At 41.8% G+C, this 20,985-nt stretch overlaps 1 protein-coding gene across 6 annotated transcripts in view; it reads right to left on the reverse strand.

Annotated features, from left to right (window-relative positions):
• MAD1L1 (mitotic arrest deficient 1 like 1) overlaps positions 1–20,985 on the reverse strand; it is a 320,530-nt gene that overhangs the window by 287,184 nt on the left and 12,361 nt on the right. The window contains exon 1 of one of the 6 annotated variants that reach the window (XM_042864057.1): positions 1,593–1,660. The exons of 4 other annotated variants lie outside the window; for them this stretch is intronic. In XM_042864057.1, the coding sequence (XP_042719991.1) occupies positions 1,593–1,636 (44 nt within the window). In that variant the 5' untranslated portion in view covers positions 1,637–1,660. One more of the 6 variants, XM_042864058.1, reaches the window with a different exon arrangement.

Below are 20,985 nucleotides of genomic sequence, written 5' to 3' on the forward strand. Positions count from 1 at the left end.
GAACACAACACTGAACACTGTGCTGTGTAATTAGCAAGGTAACACTGAGAACAAACGACAAAAGTGGTTTTCAAACAAGTGTAGATCACCTGCTGGCTCTGGTCCCATTATTCTGGGAAGCCAGAACTCTCCTCCTCTGTCCCACCACCCCAGCCTGGCACCACCTTTCCTTTGACAATAACATTTAAGAAAAATAAATAAATAAATAAAATCAAAACCCAAACAAATGTGAACATTTGAGACTAATTTGGAAACAAGCCTTTTTATTTTGCTCTCAACTTCAAGTCCCCACTGCTATGCTTTCTAATTTTCCACATGGAAAATGGCTTCTGCAATATTTTTAGTACTGCACACCATCAGCATTTTACAGACCCTTGCTAGAAAGCTGTGCTGAGCTGTCTTAGTTAAGGACCTATTACCATTTCACAAGGAACTGACAGTTATGCACCCAGAATCAGCTGTTGAAGTAACATTAAACCACGACTCAGTAAGCAGATGAGAATGTTTCAGAAAGTAAAAAACTGATTATATTTTAATTTATAATTTATTAGCATGTCAAGCTCTCATTGCTTCTATAAAGTGCTTCAAAATGCACAGCAAATGAACAGATTTGATTGCAGCTGGGTACCTGGCATAAGAATTACATCTGTCTTGTACTTCCGTAGTTCAAAACTCAATAGAAAAATTAGCACTTGGGCAATTCCTTTTGGGGGACCAAGATCTTCTCTGGTTTTATCTTCAGTTTGTTTGGAAATAAAGGACTAATAACACACCATATTACTTACCTATTTTTGGAAGTCTCTTGAAACACTTCTCTAGTTACAATTCAACACTGACACAGGACACAGATTTAGGTCTCTATTAAGTTGCATTAAACTGAGATGGAACATCCCCAGATTTTTGGCACAGCATTTTAGATGGATCCATAAATAGCTTTACACTCAAGCACAATTAACTGATGAAGACCAGAGACAGAAGTCTTCAATAAAGCAACCAAAGAGAATCGGGCAATGAAGGTGAGAACATAACTGCTCTATCTTCAATTCAAACCAATGCCTTATTTTGTAAACATCCTCCTTCAAAGTATAAAACCATACATGCTTTTCTATGGTGCACATAAAGCACAGTAGGATTTCAAATGCCTCCTCTCCCCATGAGGACTTTGTTCTTAAACAATTTCAGCTGTTTCAAGAGAAAGGCAACAGCGTCAAAAGAACAAACACAGAACAATAACATGACAACAACAGAAGGATTCTGAAAAGGCATTTTAGTTACTTTAAATATTTCCGTGTGATTAGAAAGGCTGTGAGATGTCTGCAACAGCCTCCTCCTGTACGCCTGAAGCGAGTCCCCCAACAGCCCTCTCTGTATGCTCGAGCTCTGCAACTGCTTCAACCCCAGCATCTCAGGTTTACAGGACTGCTGCCTGCTTTTCTCAAGCTTCACCAGCAAGTCCAGCAGCAGCTCAGGCCCCTGACTCACCTTTCAAAAGGTACAGCAAGGAACATTAACCACAACGTACAGCCTTGTCAGAATGCAGCAACAAAGAGTCCTTCATTCGATCAAACTAACCCAAAGCACTGGCAGCAAACCTTTCACAGCATCCCTCTCCTCTCCCCATTGCACCCATCGCCATCCTGGTAACAGACCCGGGCTTCTCTTCATTACACTGAAGGAAAACACAGCCACTAAAACCTCGTGTCCACACCTGGAAGTTCTGAGTGACGTTTCACAACAACTCAGCCCTCTCCAGCCCCACTCCAGGCAGCTGCCTCCATTTCCTACCATTCTCATGCCTTTATCCTCCTTCTATTACTGTGTTGCACTAAACCATGCAGTCAGGAATCCACCATACACGATGGACACAAAATAATTGAATTCTCAAATTTCCTGGGTAATGAGGATACATTTAGTGTGCAGTAACACTTGATTAAAATGCACTGCAGAGCAATCGTTTATCTTTATTTGTTTGAATTAAGGCACTAAGAGCTGTCAAAAACAACAAAAGCAAGGTACAGTGCATGCTGTCCCGTCCCCCCCCAAGAAATGCAAGCTTATACTTCTATGTCAAAAACAAAGCAAACGTAGAAAATCTGAGAAGTGGAAAGCGAGTTCCCTTCACTTAAAAGATAAACATCATATTTGTGTGCAGAAGAATCAACAAATTCAATTGCTTCTTATCATAGCAAATGTACCCATTAGCCACTTGAAGCAGAACAACTTCTTTCTAAAGCAGCATTTTAAGTGTTTAAGTGTCTTGATGATTCCAAAGACAATTTATTAATGTTTCTTTTGAAACAACTGAAAAATTAGTAATTAATCTAATCAAGCCATAGCTTGAAAAAGGAAAAAATGAGAGAAAACTGTTTTGGATTCCAGATAATACACTTAGATATAACATTACAACTACTAATCTTTGATGTTCCATTCCTACTTTAGAAACACAAACACCTTACCATTTGGCTGCCATTAACATTCCAGACTCTGCTCATTCCTACCTACTGCTCTAATAGCAAGCACAGAACACACCACTGGAATCTGGTTAGCACACACTGCATAATGGGATGTGGCCACGTGAAGGGCTGAAACAGCCCTCAAGGAGAGGGAGTTTCATACGCAGTAGTTTCAAACCCATTGATTTGGAAATTAAGACAAATTATTGCTTCTGTCTTTGTCTAAATCTTGACTCAGAAGTCAGGCCATCGCAGGCTGTATCACACGACATGAGATTTATGGGTTTAAGAGAGGCCACAAATGAAACAAAAGCAATTTTGTCGAGTTTGATTAATGTGCTAAAGTTATGGGAAGCCATCTTTCCAAAAGGGATCCAGCTCACCCAAATCATCACTGTAGTCTTTCAGGCTTCTCTTCTCTGGGTGAAACTGGGGAAGCACAGCAGGGTAAGTCTAATTGCCTGCCACCATTGCAGCAGGAGTCACTTGCTTTGCTCAGTACATTTTCTGCCACTGAAGTTCTGAATCAGCTTGCTGAAATCACACCTTTCAACACAGAGCTGTTAACCAGCTCAGCTCTCATCAAAATATATCCTCAAGCTGTCACTGAGCTTACAGTGATACAGCCTGAGTCAGGCACCATCAGCCAGGTGGGCCAAGCACCAGGGGCTCATGTGTGAGATATAACTGTAATCTGGCCCCAGACATGGTGAGAAGCCCAGGCTGCCCCTACCATAGGAGATCAGCACCACAGCACTGCTTTGGTTTCTTTTGGGAGCGGGTGAATAATTCTATGTTCTCTTTTAAAGAACTCTGCTCAAACGTCAGCCTTCACCAAGATCCAGAACTGGCTATGCTTTAAATAGGAAAGATTAATGAGGAAGACAGTTCTAACTAGATAAACAGAACAAATGACACTGAGCTCTTACTAACAACAAGCAGATTCCCCACTCGAGCTCAATTTGCAGTGGTGCAAACCCACAGGGATGTTCTGCAATTGCTCTGCTGTTTCACCCTATGGCATGAAGCTGACCACTTGTTTTATTCCAATCATAGCATGTTTTGCTCTCCACTCAATTCAGCTGCCACTCTCCAGGGTTTTGCACAGAAGCTAATGATTTGTAGAATAAGTAATGAATAAAAACTGTATAGATTCTAAAGCTCTTACTTATGCTTGACATTTACAAGCCAATCAAAGCCTATTTTGTCACGGCTTGGTCTTGACTCTCTTCAGTCTCAAAATAAAAAAAGAGGATAAAAACAATCTCTCTGCTATTATGACGGAGATGAAATCAATTCCTCCTTGCAGCATGCACTGCTATGTCTTATCCCAAAGGAAGAAAAAGGGACAACAGTCCACATTTCAATCATGCCGCAGCACAAAAGAATTTTAATTAGTCTTTAGCACAGTTGCATAAAATGAAGCTGTTTATAAAGCCAAGAATAAGTCATTTAATATATAATTCAAGAAACACGGAGCATATCTGTAAAGCTATTAAGTATTCTGTATCCTATGTTTCTCCGATATAAGAAAATAAACAGTTCTTAGGGTCTTCCCTTCTTCCTTTTGTTGGTTATCAAGGAGCCCTAACAGGCCTATTGTCCTTACTAATCCTCACCAGCCACTGCCTTTGAAGTTCTTTCAAACTATTGTTTGAGAAATGAGAGAGAAATCCCTCTATCAACAGCACATTCCCCAAACAGCAGCACTGCTCCTCTCCAAGTCAGCAGTGCCCAGTACCACACGTACCACCTCGCTCTGCTCCACATTTGATCACATCTTATCACTACACAATTTCTCACAAATCAAAAAACAGCACCCTGCATTAAGGAGGATGATCCTTCAGTTTTCATGGATTCATTCACGGCCGGTTTGAAATTCCAAACCAATCACAGCTTTGCACTGCTCCAGACTAAGCTGACTTCCATGGATAACGCTTTCTTTTTTTTGCTCCATTTCACCCTCCTCCCCCAGAAAAAAAAAACAAAAAATTAGAAATCAAGAGTAAAAACAAATCAAACTTCTAAAGCACATTTTAGGTACATACAAGCAATGGTGCAGAAGTAGTCAAGTTGAAAATCCTTTATAATCATTTTGGAAGTGGCTGCTGCTGCTCACATACCAGGGCAGCTATCAGCACGATCTTTACAATTAAATTTTTTCTCAATTTGCAATTTAACTTACTATTATTACATATTAATGGTGATGCCAAAAGGTAGTTTCTGCTGTGTGTAGTTTTGTAGCCGTTTGCCCTTAAGATTTCAAACCCAATTTGTAAACATATTTAATAATGTAACATTTTCTTTTACTGGAGCAGCAAAAGCCACAATAAATCTTTTATCCTTCAAAAACTCAGTTTGAGAAAAAAACTGCTGAAAAGAAAAACAATGTGAGGAAATACACAAAGTAACTTGTTTCATGGAGCCATAGCCAAGGCAGTTTTTCCTAAAGCTTCCATTCATCAGTGCAGTTAGAGCAACAGAGGATAGTAGGAACTATTTGTTGGGGGGGGAAATACAGCTTCACAATGGGGGATAATGTCAAGCTAATCCAAAGAACTGGAACTGAATATCTTATTCTTATCATGAGCGTATCCTAGGACTTGTGAGGTATTTGAACAATTGTAAATAGCCATAAGAAATAAGCATCTGAAATTGGAGACTGAAGCACAATGATAGGCTCATTGGAAGTGAGCTCTGAATAGAAAGACGTGGTATATTTCAGAGAGAACATTCAACTGAGGCCCATCAGAAACCCTCAAGAAGATTCCAGGCCAACCACTGGGATTACACGGGCTGAGGAGGTATCCTAAAAGCCAAAATAGAAGGAATAAATGAGATTTCCAAGCAACCAAACAAATCTCTTTTTCTAAATGTCAAGTCAATAGATAAGAGCTGGTTCAGGAACTTGCGCCCCACAAAGCTGAAGGCCAGCTGGGATGACTGGTTCCAATGGAAGAATCTCTGCTAGAAAACATACAGCATTCAAATTAAGTAGGAATGGAAATAAACTGATTGCATTAAAATGATCATTTTACTGAAGCTCTACTAGCTCTAGAATGCTACATTATTTCAAAGACATTTGTAGATCCTTGGAGTACCAAGAAATCAACGAACATCAGCTTCCTTTCAAGGAGGAAAGAAAAAACATGCAAACACAGCCTTCTGGCTTAACTTCCACACGTACAGAAATTACAAACAAAGACATCATTTTCAAAGATAACCAGGGCTTCTCTCTGATAGCAAAAGAAGTTAAATACTGCCCCTAGGACTGGGTACTGACAACATACATTTGTTTAACTACTGTAGCAGAGTTCACTGAATTGATGGCCTTGTTCCTTTGACGTTTCTCTGAGATAACCCTGGCAGGACACTGATTCATCTCAGTTCCTGTATTGTTTTCAGCATCTTTACTGATCATAATACTTTTCTAGACTCTTATCACTGCAAATATTTGCCAGCAGTAATACGAAATCCCTCACACAGAGCAAGAGGAAATACTATTATTGCCTACCTTCAAGTCCTTACAAGAGTCTAGGCCACGCTTTCAGCTACATTTAAGATAAGAGGGATTTGACATCTCATGTTTTATTTTTATTTATATCCCATTACTATCGCACACCACGTCCATATCATGCAGGAATAGGCACATTAAATTGCAACTTTAAGCTACAATAAAAGTTACTTTAGCTATTTTTTTAAAGTATAATCCAATAGCATTAGTCACAGGTGAAGTTACGGTAACAATTTTACAAAGAACGAAGAGCACACTGATAAGATGTTCAGCTGGAGCATTATTCTTCTAAACAGAAAATTGAGGTTAAGACTGTTGCTTTGATTAATTAAAAGCTACCCAAACCTCAATCGGGGATTATTTCAAAGCTTTTCACAGCAGACATCTCACCTCTAGCAGGAGCAGAAAGTGAAACAGCCTGGTTTCAGCAAGCATGGGATGCTAAAACAAAGTTACCAAAGAAGAAAAAAATGCAAAGTTGTAAGTTATTATATTTATCATGGAAAAAAGAAAACATTAGTGGAACAAATGAAGTAGAAAGAGCCTAAGGAAGATACTTGCGTTGTCAGCAGCAGCAGCAATTTGTATTAAGACAACCCAAAGGGCTTCAGCTGCCACTGAGGCTCCATTCAGGGCAGATGTGTCATGTGCATAATTTACTTAGGGATAAGATTAGATTTCTACTCTCTAAACCAGACCAAAAGAAAAACGAAATTTTGGAGCTTGAGATACAGAGTTTAAGCAATCTGACTCAGGACACTGGAAAAAAAAAAAACCTAATTCAACTCCAATATAGCAATTTTTAATCCCATGTTCATTTAAAGGATATGCAAAGTTTGCAGCTACAAGAGTTGTATCCTAAAGCTTCATTTTCTTAAATAACTTGAAGTGGTTCAGTATCAGTATGGAATGCTATTCTGATGAATGCAATACTAATAAATTAATCCTAAGACATGAGCTTAAACCCAAGCTTTTTGCTGAGTCTAACCCTATGTTCAACTTCAGCATCACTTCCCAGTAATTGCCTCCAAGCTTTTTACCCTTCAGAGCCCATTGCTCAGGTACCAGTGGCTGCAACCCCTACCACCCACCTCCAGCCTCTTCCATTAACGAAGCACAGTTCTCCCCCAGCTGTCCATGAGAACTGGCAAGCAAGCTCAAGTTCAGGAAAATGAATTGCACAGGTCCCCAGACACACGTAAATAAAAACGAAGAAGTTTCAGATTAACAGCGCTGCCTTCAAACCCTTCCCCCAGCTCAGGGAGGATTAAAGAGGACTTCAAAGAAGCTCAAGTTCCAATTAGAACAGTGTGACCACCCCAGGGACACAAATATTCCTCTGATTAGAGAGATGCGCTCTTTGAACTGCTTTGCTAAAAAAAGCTTTCCCAACTTTAAACAAAGGCAGAATTTCTTTTTTTTTCCCTGTAAAATTTAACATTCAAAGTGAAGGACAAACAACATTTCAGACCAAAAGTTTCACGGAAGCCCATCAAAACAGCAGCTCTATGCAAGTACTAACAGACAAGAGACACGCTAAGATTGAAGCATCGTGGTCCCAGTACAACCAGATTCCACAAGTCATTAAAACAGAAGAACAACTCAGAGTGACATTGTTGTAACAGTGTTAGAGCCAGAGAAGGATGGCACAAAATCCCACTGCAGTTTACAAATCAGTCTCCTCAGCCCTACTCTCCCTAGAGGGCAGAGCACATCAACCCCACCTCTTCCTCAAACTCTGTTTCCTCAACATCCAACTCCCCCAAGCTGCACATACGAAGCGCTTCACATCTAAGTCCTCTGACACAGTGATATTAAAACACGCCCTCTACCTTGGAACTAAGCACTGCTTTTAAATCAGTAAAGGGAAAAAAGAGCCATTACTATGTTTCCCACACCCAAAACCTTCCCTCCCAAGCCCCTCATTCCCAAAAATAGAGTTGGATCACACACCCTGAAAGGTTTAGCACCAAGAATGATGATTATGAGAAGAAAGGCTGGGAAAATAACCAAATCTTTAAGCAGGCCACAGCGGTCAGTGCTAAGTGGATACAAATAAACCTGCTTGTGGAAGCCCAAACCCAATCAGCACTGTCCATAAATAACGAACAACTCATGTCACAAGGAAATAGAAGCAAAGATACACAGGAAGTGGAACTGCTGCAGTGTAATCACATTAAAGATGTGAAAAGAGACATTTCAGCAATTACTGCACTCTTTGTCAGCAAACCAGCACTTCAGCTCAGCTGCCTGCACCAAGCACAGGGCAGCCAAAAGCTATTACAGTCTCCCTGTGCCTTTGCCACAGGCTCCCATGACTGGGGCGAAGATAAGAGCTGGGCTGGTGTCACAGGCAGCTTGATATCATCTCGGTTTATGACAGCAGTAAAGTTTTAATCACTTGTAGTGCCTGCAGCTTCTAGAGGAGGCACTAATGAAATTAAACAACAGTTTCTAAAATAACAAATGCAGTCACAGAAGAGAACTACCTGTTCTCTCCATAAAGAGAAACAATCTAACATTCCTGCTTCTCACCACTTCTACATCCTCCCTTGCATCTACATTCATCTTCAAGATCTCATTTCATCACACTGTGCAGTAGAATATACAAGACCACCACAGCCAGTTGCTTTTTTGTTGGTAAATTGGCTTTGCAGAACCAACCAGACAGCAATGAAGAATTAAAAACCTCTGGTCTGGAAGTCTTCTCAGTGTCTACATCACTGAAGATCTCCCTCCTTCAGGATCTGCAGCTCCCAGGCTCTGCCCCTCACTGACATGACTGCAAATCTAACAGCTCCATGCCTGCAGAAAACATCTATCAGATATTCTTAACTTCTCTCATTCTTCTTGAGCTTGTTTGTGAAGACAGAAAGCACTTATGAGTGTAAATAGGAGATGTGGTTACACAACAAGTCACAGAGATCTACAGGTTGCCCAGAGAAGTTGTGGAGGCCCCGTCCCTAGAGGTGTGTGCAACCAGGCCATGTTACAGGGTTGGAGCTCAATGATCTTTAAGGTCCTTCCAACTTAAGCCATTCTATGATTTGATATTTAGAGAACAAATGCAAACAAAAGCAGCAGCCATTAAGCCACAAAACAACGTAATGCCACAGTTAGCTTCTTTCTCCCTAAGCTTGGCTGAACTCTGAAGCTTTCCTGTTACTTCCCTGAGAAAATTTTTAATGTCCTTTCACAACTTTGGCTTACATTTTGAGCCTGTGCCAGCTGAAAGCATCCTCCATCCACAGCTCAATCCTCCTTCCTCTGATGAGCCACAGCTGTCCAGATCTCCCCATTTCAGAAGCATCTCAAAGAAGCAGTGCCAGAATCAGGCTTTTTCTTACAAAACTCAAAACCCCCACTATGTTTCATACTCCATCTCTGCAAAAACAGGATTAAAATGAAAACAAAGGCGTATGGAAATAAGTTTCCTCTGCTCAAAAGTAACTACAGAGCAGTCAGCCCCATGGCAAAGCATTTCCAGAGCTATGCAAAGAGTCCGGGGTTTCTAGAGCTACCACAATACCATTTCTACCAGATTTACCATTACTTTTGCCAGGAAAAAAAAGCCTGCAGATGGCACACGGCAGAATGACAGAGATAAGATACTAAGAGTTTGTAACTGATGCAGGGCAAAGAGTTCTTCATGACCCCAGGAAAGAAGAGAAGTGACTGAATTAAAAAAAGCTATTCCCCTCCTTCCAATTTCCACCTTTCCTGTAAGCTGATGATCTTCTCCACCAGTACAAGTGACACTGACAGCAGCGTGAGCCTTCCACAAAACCAGCCCCACTGTGCATGGGCATTTTGCTTCTCATTACACCTCCTTGCAAAAGCTGAGCTCTGACAGGCTCATACATTCTCTGCTGGCATTCCTTCTCCCATAGAGAACCACACACAGCCCTGAGGGAATGGGCACAATTACTGCAGTGAGAGAGGCATATATCCTACGAGGAAACCTTTGCTTCAAACCCAGGAAGTACATAAACAATCCCATGCACACATACAGAGTCAGACAATGCTTTTAAAGTCAGGCTTAAAATGCTCAAACAATTTCTCAGAAAGGAGAGAAGTGAGCTGCCTATTGATTTTGCATCAGGTACCTCAGGAAAGAAGGGGAAGAGCATAACAGTTGAAATAAATGCTGCTGTCCCACCCACACTCTTCTCAGAAAGCACAAGGGCTTTAAATACACAAAATCAGTTCAACTGAAAGGCCAGTTACCTAAATTGGGCTGCATAGCAGAAGGGAATAGAAATGAGAGTCAGAACACCTCCAGAATGAATTTGAAGGGAAGAGGGCATGTTTCACAAGAGGAAGAGGTTTTGCTCCCACCTTCCCTCCTCCTCTCCCACCCTCCTGCAGCCATCACGGCCCGAAGAGACAGTAGAAGAGGATTCCATTAATAAATATATTTCAACTTTCTTTTCAATGGTGCTAAAAATGTATGCAAATCCATTCATAATTAGGTTTAAAAATTCCATTTCATGGGCTAATCAGACTTCAAAAAACTCAATTTTAGTTTTAATCAGATTTTAACAAGGATATTAAGTCCATTCCGTTCAGAAGAGGGAGAAACGGTGAATTTAACACAAAATGTATTCAAGCTTAGCTCTGGGAGATAATTAAATAAAATTAATTTGGCAAGGGTTGTCTGCAAATGGAAACGCTCCAGACAGCGGAGCACATTCCTGAAGGAAACAAAAGCAGTTCATTGCTGTACAAATAGATACAGTGCTCACTGTTCAGGCAGAAGGGAACTGCAGCTCCTCCACAGCAGCAGGACAAGCTGGGCCCTTCAGCTGCTTCCAACAGCACAGCAGTTTGTGGAGACAATGGTAGTTATTTCCTTCTCGTTTCAACTACATCTCTTCAGCCTCTCCTCAGCACAGCAAGGATGGAAAATGCAGGAGACCACATACACAGACCTCATGATTTCCAGTCATCAAGAAAAGAGACAGCTCCTTGAACTATGAAATCCTTCAGTCAGCTTGGTCAGCAAGGATCTCATCACATGTAATTTCACATCCCTTAGAGTGGTTCAGATTTCCAGCTTCACACTAGAAGCATCTCACCCTCCCCAGCTGAATAAAGGTTTTAAAACTTCAGTAACTGCCCCTCTCATGTATCAGTTCCAAAGGACCAAATAAACATTTTATAGCCCCTGCACATCTTCATGTCCCCTTCTGCTGCTTCTTCCCCAGCTACACTGCCGACTTCCAAAGCACAAAGCACCTCCTTGACCTCAGTACTCACACCTATTCATCTTTACCTTGCTCTCGGCACTGATGAGCACTTCCTAGCTCCCTCACCTTGCCCTTTCTCCTCTCATAATCTTCTTTGGAAGAGCACTCTAGCATAGGGAATTTGTCTTACTCTTCCTTGTGAAGGAGCACAACCGCACGGGGTTATGCAAATATGGACAAAATAACTTGAGAAAAATATTAACTGTGTGTAGGTAAATGCCCCAAAGCCAGGCTGAAGAAGATTAAGACCACAAGTGACCTCAGCTCTGCCCCCCTTTGTTTGCACAGTCAGGTCCTTCAACTCCATGCAGGACTTTCACGTATACTGTTAAACATCAGCTTGACCAGCTCCTCAGAAAACGTGTGGATGATGTCAAAGAGCTCACCAATCTCAGTCACAGAAGTGCAAATCTTTGAGCACTGATGTTGTCAGATTTGTCTGACTTTTAACCACTAACATCGCACAGCAGACTGTCCAGGAAAGTCACTTCTGACAGATGCTTAACCAACAAATACCATGAAAACAAACCAGAAACAGCTGGCTCCAGGCTGCATCAGAAGAGGGGTGGCCAGCAGCGAGAGGGAGCTGATAGCCTCCCCCTACTCTGCCCTTGTGAGGCCCCATTTGGACTACTACACCCAGGCCTCCTCAGTGCAGGAGAGATACAGAGCCATGCAAAGACCTCACTGCAGCCACCCCAGTGCTTGAAAGGAGCTTACAAGCAGCAGGGGGACCAACTTTTCACACCACCTGATAGTAACAGGACAAGCAGGAGCAGCTTTACACTGGAAGAAGGTAGATTTAGGTTAGATGTCAGGAAGACTTTTTTTCCTCAGAGGGTGGTGAGGTGCTGAAACAAATTGCCCAGAGAGGCTGTGGGTGCCCCATCCCTGGAGAGATTGAGTGGGGAACTGGGCAGCCTGATCTGGAGGCTGGCAACCCTGCTCACAGTAAGGGATTGAACAAGATCATCTACAAGGTCCCTTCCAACCTAAGCCACTCCATGACATTCTGTGAAAGTTACAGGTTTAATCAGTAGCCTCCAATTTACACTCACATAGACACCCTGTGGTTAAACAGCACAGAATATAGGAAACAAATATTTTACAAGAATAAAAATAAACTATTTGAAGCACCTAACTACAGTCAAAAGACTGAAGTTGAGAAAAGGCACATTTATCTTTAGCAGCTATGACAATCCTTACAGACAGGAGCACACACATTTCCCAAGACCTATGTCTACCCAACTGGAAAAAAATATATATTTCGGAGTACTTCTTCGCTATTCCTCTCTACCAGCCTTCCAAATATATCAGTTATTTGGAAGTACCCACTGCATCTCTCCCTGCCAGCTCCTGGCAGGCAGGCGAGCTGATAGGTGCTCCGTCACCTTGACAAGTGGGCCAGCTCTCCAGAAGGCAGATGATGTCTTTGGCAAAGTTGCACTGGAAGCCATCAGACCTAAATGAAAGGCTTGTCACAAAGCAGGCTTGATGCCATCATCCTTGGCTGATGAATTTGCAGAAAACCACCTGAAGCCACAGAGCTTTTAACTCTGGGAATACCAAAAGCATATAGACAGAAATGTTATTTGCAAACCTAATGGTAAAATCAAGTTTAAAGAAATCATAACTAGGTTAAAGCATCATCTTCTGAACTCAGCTAGTAACAGAGCTGTAAGTAACACCAGTGCCTGCCCAAGGTAACTGATGAAAAGCTGATTTCTTGAGTTATATTGCACACATTCTCAATGGCAGATAACAATTGCTGCCATTCTTAGAAAAGTGAGCAGGATATCAAGCCTTCACTGAATATCTTGGGCATCACAAAATGAGAAGGATTTTTTCACTGAAGTGGAATAAAGTGAACTTGGTCAGCAGGGCGTAACTTAAGAGATTTTGGATTTTCCCATGTTCTCCTATCCAATAAATATATCTTCCTTTCACAGAAACCAATATGCTACTCCTATCAGAACACCCCTGGAAGACACCTTAAGCAAGTAACAAGAAATCAAAAGCAATTCCAGCAGGAACGTGCTAGGAAACAGTTCCTGTGTAGTTGCACGTTTCTCCCCAACAAAGAGGCACAGCAATTGTTTATTTTACTGACAAGATTGCTGAGAAAAGCATACAGAAAGGGAGCACATCAGGATGGTCAAAGCGGCATCAGAAATGCAAAGAGATGCTCAAGATCAAGTAAATGCATTCCTAGAAAAGCTGCAACTGCACCCACTTGGAAAGGTCAGACTGACAGATCTGAACTCCACTGACAGCAAAAGTCAAATGCTGCTGCACTGCACAGAGGCTGCTGACACTACTCCAAAACATATCATCCTCTCCCATTAATGCCACCCTGTAGCAGACATGATTTCATCAGGAGAAATGCTTCTCTGCTTGGTGAGGAGCAAAACACATGCAGAGCACCTTTCAGAGCACCAGAAGCCCTGACCACATCAGCAACAAGGAGCAAACTAAAGCTCCTTTTCACCTCTACAGCCTTACTTCCCTGCGATGCTTCACAACTTTGTTACATAATAATTCAAGGTTTAAAGAAAACTGAAGTGAAACAGTCTCAAAGCAAAGCATTTCTCTATGTATCACATGCACAGCACACACAGTAGCTCCCATCTGCAAGAGTTTGGTGGTTTTGTTTTTTTTTTTTTTTACTTTAACAACCACCACCAGGTGAGGACACCAAGGAAAATCCCCACTACTGAAGTACAACCCAGGCTGCTGGAAGATAGCTAACCTCACTCTTCTGCTGCATGCCTCACTCGTTAGCCTGTGCCCTCCTATTTAGAGCAGGATTCCGTTGCTGCACACAGTGGACCAGACGTGCATTAGGAAATAATCTGATCCAACGCAGCAATTCCTCTGTGGAAGTTGCTTTAAAGTAATCACAGCCAGGATGGGAGAATCTGGAGGCACTTATCTTCTAACTCAGCAACATTTCAAGTTACACCCTAAGAAATGTTTCAAAACATGCAGCGTTTTCTGCTACTAGGAGTCATGCTGATTTTTTTCTTCCCTCTCCAAACAATGCAGCCACAAATGTATACTTACAAGCATGCTCTCTTCAACAGCATAGCTTGTGAGGAAAGAAAACATAGCCCAGGTGAAGACTTGCTTTGATCACAAATATTCAGCAGCAAAAAGGTCCCAAAGGAGGAAAGACTTGAGCTTGAGGACATGGCTTACATGGTAACATTACAAGGCATTTAAGCTAGCTTGTCAGAGCTAACAGCAATTTAACGATGCTGAAAGAGTTTAATATTCATACACCTCTGTTTTCCTCCCACCCCATCTTGATGCCACTATGCCAGCTACCCTGTGAAGTACAATTAAAACAGAAAATGAGAAATTACCAAGCTGATCCAGTACAGAACTCTGTTCTGATGTCAAACCAAAGACAAATGATTCAGGCAGCGTCATCCAAGCTACCAGCAAAATCCCCACTCCAGGCATTGGTGTGGGTAAGTTCCACCCAGAATTGAAGCTCTTTCAAAACACTATCAAGATAACCTGCACCAAACAGGCTCAGAAAAGCGTCTGATGATGTGGATCATATCTTATCTACAGCAGTAGGTAAAGCCTTTTCAATAGTTCAGCACATTCTTTCTAGCATTCTCTCTCACAAGAGCAAAGGTCAGCTGCCCTCACCATCCAGGCTCCTGCCCACATCTGAGTTGTTGATCTTCCTGCCCCCACATTGTGTATAACATGTTCTACACACACACACACACACACACACTAAAAACACCTTTATCCATTTCCAGTTCTCAAAATCCTGATATTGAACAATCCCAGCAGCTCCAAACCAAAAACAAGTTTCCATTTATACTCTTAAGATCGTCCCCTTGCCAACAGTTAGGAAAATCCGCATCCATACAGGAATGGGATTAAGAACCTTCTAGATTAAAGTTATCTTTCTACTATCTAAGCCATCTTTCATAACCTTGTAGAGCTGCAGCTCAGCAGCTATTTGTGTACTTCTGACCCCACTGGCAGCTGCCTTCCCACAAATTAGAGCCTCCTTCCAGCTGTATTTATGGTGGGGCTACAGAGATTTGATTTAAAACCAGTGTTAGCCTTCAGCATAGATGTTTTTATTCTCCTCACCAGTGGAGCGACTGCTCCACTGACTGCTCTTCTTCCACCTTACTTCCACTCCTGTCAGTCAGTTCTGCCTGTCCAGCTTTTGCATTTTTACGAATCCTCTGGATTTAGCATTTTAGCACTGCAACACAATGGAAAGCACAGCAATGAGAACAGCAAGGTTCCAGGCTGCAGCAAGTGAGGGTTTGCTCAGATGCAACAGCCACAGGCACAAAAATAAAAGGAAGAAGCTGCTCACCTTCAAAAGGCCTCAGGTAGGCAGGGATCTCCAGTGAGATGCCCCCACCTCCACTGCAAACCTTCACATGAGGGCTGGATCCTGGCTCCACCCTTCTGGTCACACAGCTGCATTGCATTGCACACACCTGAGCCCCCTGGGCTGGCCCTACCTTCCCACCAGGTGCTCCATCAGTGATTCAAGCCATGACTCAGTATTTCCACTACAACCACACATCAATTTTTCTGCAACAAAAATCACGTGCAGAAATATTAAAGAGGATCCAAAGGCTAGTCTTTAAGGAATTCTGCTCATCCATGTATTTTTCTTTCAACAACATTTCATCTACTATTGCATAAACAATTCTTTATACGGCCTGTAGTTCTTCTAGTCATTTTCAAACTCTCCTGCTTGGTTTGTACTTTCCCAAATGGCTCTCTTGATCAAATGTTTCAGTGAAGTTCAATTATGTGAGATCTACAGTACTTTGCTTGACAAGATAATCAATTTCCTAGACAAATAAAGCTGATATATTAGCCTGGAACAATCCATATTGCTACTCCTTGATCCAACCACAAAGGCATTGCCCTTATATTAACGCCATGCCCACTAATACAAGGGAGTAACATTATTATAATATGAACACTTACTGAAGCATTTTGTTTTTGTGTATTTTAAGGATGGTTTTTAAGTATTTGCTATGGTAAAAGAAAACTATTCTCAGTAAGCATCTTTAGTATCCAGTTTTACACATTTTTACACAGAAGTTTCCCTACAAAGACAAACTTGGAAGATAAAGTGTAGGATATTGCACATCAGAGAGAAGGCACAGCACATCCACCTAGAAAATTTAGCATCTTTCAGTATTTTAATTCTAGAACAGAGTTGAAAAGGTAAAATTAAAAATGATCTAGAGATTATAATGGGTGTGGGAATGACAAAATGAGAGGCTGAATAAAAACCAAGCACAAATACCTGGCGTAGGGCAGCATCCCCTTCAGCTTTGCTATTTAAATAACAATTCCACTTTTAAGGCAAACAGGATTGCTTAACGTAAGGAAAGCAACTTAAAAGTGTCCGTGCTTTTGAAAGCTTCTCATTCACAGTAGAGTGAGCACCTGAGTTCAAGCCCATTTACACATAACACGGGTCACTACGTGCTGGTAGAGCTACTCTCACCTAACTGTTTCCCAACAGCATCTCAAATACTACTTGCAGGAAATATGTCAGCAGCATGAATTGTTCAAGTTCGCCCAAGATTGTCAAGTCCCCAGTGGGGAACAGCACACTTGCAGAAGATAACACCAGCACATTTCTAAAACCAATCCTGTTCCTAGGGAAAAAAACAGCTGTAGGTTTATTGGATCAGGAAATGCAGCCCTATGCAAGCTGGGATAATACTGTGCATTCTGATCAAAAGAGAGTCAGTAGAACATAAGTGATTTTCCTCCTCCCCAGAAGGAGTCCGCTGTCACCTGCACTTCCAAAGTAAGAGTTCTTAACCCAGATGGTAGGAATCATCCCTCTTTTCTTCAATTTCGTTGTTCTCCAGAGAGTTTGTCAGTGATCTGCCACAGTTCCTCAAATTATTCCTCAACAAGACTGAGGGTGGGCTGAGCTGTTGTTCAACGGCCTTCTTTATCTCCAGAATGCTGGAGCTGTGATCCCAAAAAAAGACAGTTTCCCTCACCCTTCACAGACCTTTGCAACATAAAGAAAGTACAGATGTATTTTTGAAGGAAGCTCGCTTACTTCTTAACCCAATTTCTGATTACAACCTCAGCGTGCCAGGCGTGGGTGCTGGCCCATCACTTTCTTACACAGTTTCTTTTACACTCAAGATTTATTATACTGAGATATTCAAATGGCAACAAGCAACAACAGCACTTCTGAACACCAGAGAGAAGTACAATGTTTTTAGAGAAAATTCACACTGGACAGGGAAATGATGCGATAGGTAACTGCCCAGCACTTCAGTGAAGTGGCAGGAACAGACCTACAACACTCAGCTACCTGTGAAAACTAGAGTTTCAGGTTTTGAGTTGACAAATGAATATTTTCTCTCTACCACAGCAAAAAGCGTTCTATCAAGGAAATCTAAAACATAAGGCACTGCAGAAAGAATAACATGTGCGTTCTAGCAGTACAGGATAACAACAGAAGTTCTTATAACAATACTCCAACATACGCTGCATGTCACATTCAACAAATAACAGCCTCCTCCATTATTTCCTTGTGTAAAGAATGGTGGCTTCAGTAAACAAACCATTACTGCGAGACAGCCACAATTTGTTTTCTCTTGAGACTTCTACCTTGTTTGCCAAACACGAAGGTCCCCGTCAGAACTGCTCAGGCAGTTCTCCCTCACAAAAATGTGAAGCGTTTCTAAAGCAAAGCTTTCATCTCTTACACATAGCAAGTCCTACAAATGCAAAGCACGTAACACTCAGTTACAAATAAACACAATGATTATCCTCATCCTCCCTTCCAACCCCAGCTGGTCATGGCACTTCCTCTGCCCTGCGCTGGAACTACACAAGTACTTACACAGCCACACAATAAATGTGATCAGGAACCCAATCTGGATTAAAGCTGATCCATTCTCTTTTCTTGATTACCTTTTGCTACACAGAACCACCTCTTTCAGTTGCAGTGCTTCAAGAATCAGAAAACACCAGGTGAGCATGTTGTTTTCACACAGGTAGTCACATCAGAATTCCCTCAAGACAGAAACAGAGGAACTGCTGCAAGCTGAGTGTGAGCCATCCTGGCAGGACTGCACAAGAGAAATTCACACATTCATCCCTGTGCAGAATCCTGCACAAATCCTTACTTTAAGGTACTTTGTGGGATATCAGCAACCTGCATGCAACAGCCCTCATTCCAGAGCGAGTTCTCCATCTTTGGTGGAAGGCAGAAGATATAAAATTAAACTTCTGAAAGATAACTAAAATACAATAAATCTCCACTCCATAGAGAAGAACAGTTGATACTCCTCCCATAAGGTAACATAAGAACTTGCAACTGTATATTTTCTAAAGCAAGCACTTTTTTTTGTTTGTTTCTTTTGTTGCCCTCTGAGTGGTGTTCATCTCCCTTTCTTGTGCCCAAGGGATTCCCACTGTGACAAAACAGCTTGTTTTACATTGGGAATCTTGTCAGCAGCAGTCATGCAGCTTTCAGCATGTAACTTGGGATCTGTGAACAATTTTTTACCTAAAGCTTACATGCACAAAATCTCAATTCCCACACACCACACTAATTCTCATTTTCAATTAGAAACATAATTCTGAAGTATGGATCCACCATTATGCAATCTTAACCAAAATGCCAAAAAAAAAAAAAAACACCACCAGAAATCAGTGTTTTAAGTTCAGGGTCAGTGGTCCAATGACAGCCAACATAAGGCACTCATTCATCCCTGCCTGGTGATGCAAGACCAGATGGCAACACCAGGCTACTCCAATATAAGTATTAGCTTGGCCACAACACAATCCTGCCCCAATCACCAGAATCAGCAATAATCACCCTCCAGTCTTGCCTTAACTGGTTCCAGTTAATTAAGTATCCAAAACACATATTCAAATTCAAAGCAATTCAAATTACTTCAGCATGCACTGCTTTGTATACCTGTCAACAGTTGTTTTTTTTTTAAGCCAGCAATGACTTATTCATAATGGACATTCAGAGACAGGTAAATTACTACCTCCTGAGAAAGGAGAAGATTATGAGCTTCATTCACTACTGCAAAGATATTCAATGCCTTGGATAGAAGAGAGTGCTAAGCATAGTTAATCACAGTTCAAAAAGGAAACTAGAGAACTCCAATATTCTCTCTTCTCTCCTACTCACAGGAAAGAGCACTACTCCACCACTAAATGCAGAATCAAGAAATTTGATTCCCTTCTCTCCTCCCCTCCCCCAACTCCAAAAGCAGAATGAGCACAGGAGGACTACCGTACTGCATAGCACCTGTGTAATTACAAATTACTTGCCACTTAATTAGACCCTTTCTTAGAGAGGAAAGGCAGACACATTCACACTATCTCCTCTCCCTAATTGGTCTCAGGCACTGCAGGAAGCCAGTCCCCAGGATCTGTCAGCCAGCCAGCCTACAGATGCTTCAGAAAGAAAACCAGGTCAGCATTAACAGGTTCACTTCTTTGGCTCTAGGCGACAGGTCAGCAGATCAGTGCCTGCTGTCTGCAGCTGGCAGGCTGCACTAAGTGAAAACAGTCCTTAAACATTGGCCTGAATTGCTGTCAAATCTGCACTTCTCTCCAGGTCTGGACAGCAAGCACACAACAGCTACAGCAGCTCAGTGTGATGCCACTGAAGCTAACTAAATCCATCCTTGTAAAGTGAAGGACAACTACAGGTGCTCCCTAAACTTGCTTCATTAAAACTAAGAGTCTCTCCAGGTCAACCTTACACCACAGGCATTGGGCCTAAGGACTGTCTTCCACTATAACCATATCAGATGCAGTTCAGGAAGGTCCAGGCCACGATTGGAATCTCTGAGCAGCACAGAACAGCCTACTCTCTGAATAAACATGTTTTTAAAACAAGTTCATGGAACAAGAATCCTCATTTTATATTTGGTCTCTCCTACGTGCTGCAAAAGGGAGAGGAAGCAAGAATGATAATGTTGGGTGGGGAAAAAGAGTCAGGTTGTGAAGAGCTTCTATTAAACAAGAAGTGAAGAACATGCTGTGTAGATATGAAGCTTAAAGTTGGTTGAAAGAAAAGCTCGACTCTGTACGTTAGAGAAACATGCTCACATCTTCTCCATACCATTCTATCTTACTACCCAAAGAAACTGGATGTTGACACAGTAACTGCACGTATGCAGCACTGAACAGTTTTCAGAAGATTTAATAACAACAGTGACAGATTCCCACTAAACAAGCTGATGCATCTTAACACACCCAGATGATGTTTCTTTAGCCCAGGCTGAGCCTGCTGGCCTGAAGCAGAAAGCAGTTTTCACAGCAGCAGGTGAAAGGATGCCACCTCGTGGGTGGTTGCGTACACTGTCATCAAAATAAACCCCCTGCCTTCTCACATACTGCCAACACTCAGCCTTCCAGTAATACCTTCCTGTTAAAATACATATTGCAGGTGGCAGTCAAGAAATCACACAGAAAACATCCCTGACCTCTAAGAAAATAATCAAGCCTGTCGAGATTCTGCTGATGAAGATGGTCAATAACAACTACACAAACATCATATTTTGTAGAAATACAAACTCTGTCAGCACAGCCTGGAGAAAGAGAACAAGCAGCACGTTTTCCCAGTGTTAAGCCTTTCCTAAGAGCAGACTCCCACAGTAGCCATCCTCAAAGACTAAGATCAAAAATTAGCAGTACTTTCTACTCACAAAGCAAGAATTTCAAAACACGCCTTGCTTTCACGAGTCTTACAGCAGGAATATCA

Source organism: Lagopus leucura, unplaced genomic scaffold, assembly GCF_019238085.1.
Source record: "Lagopus leucura isolate 7727_CA_CO unplaced genomic scaffold, USGS_WTPT01 Super-Scaffold_760, whole genome shotgun sequence".
In the NCBI taxonomy this organism is placed as follows: Eukaryota; Metazoa; Chordata; class Aves; order Galliformes; family Phasianidae; genus Lagopus; species Lagopus leucura.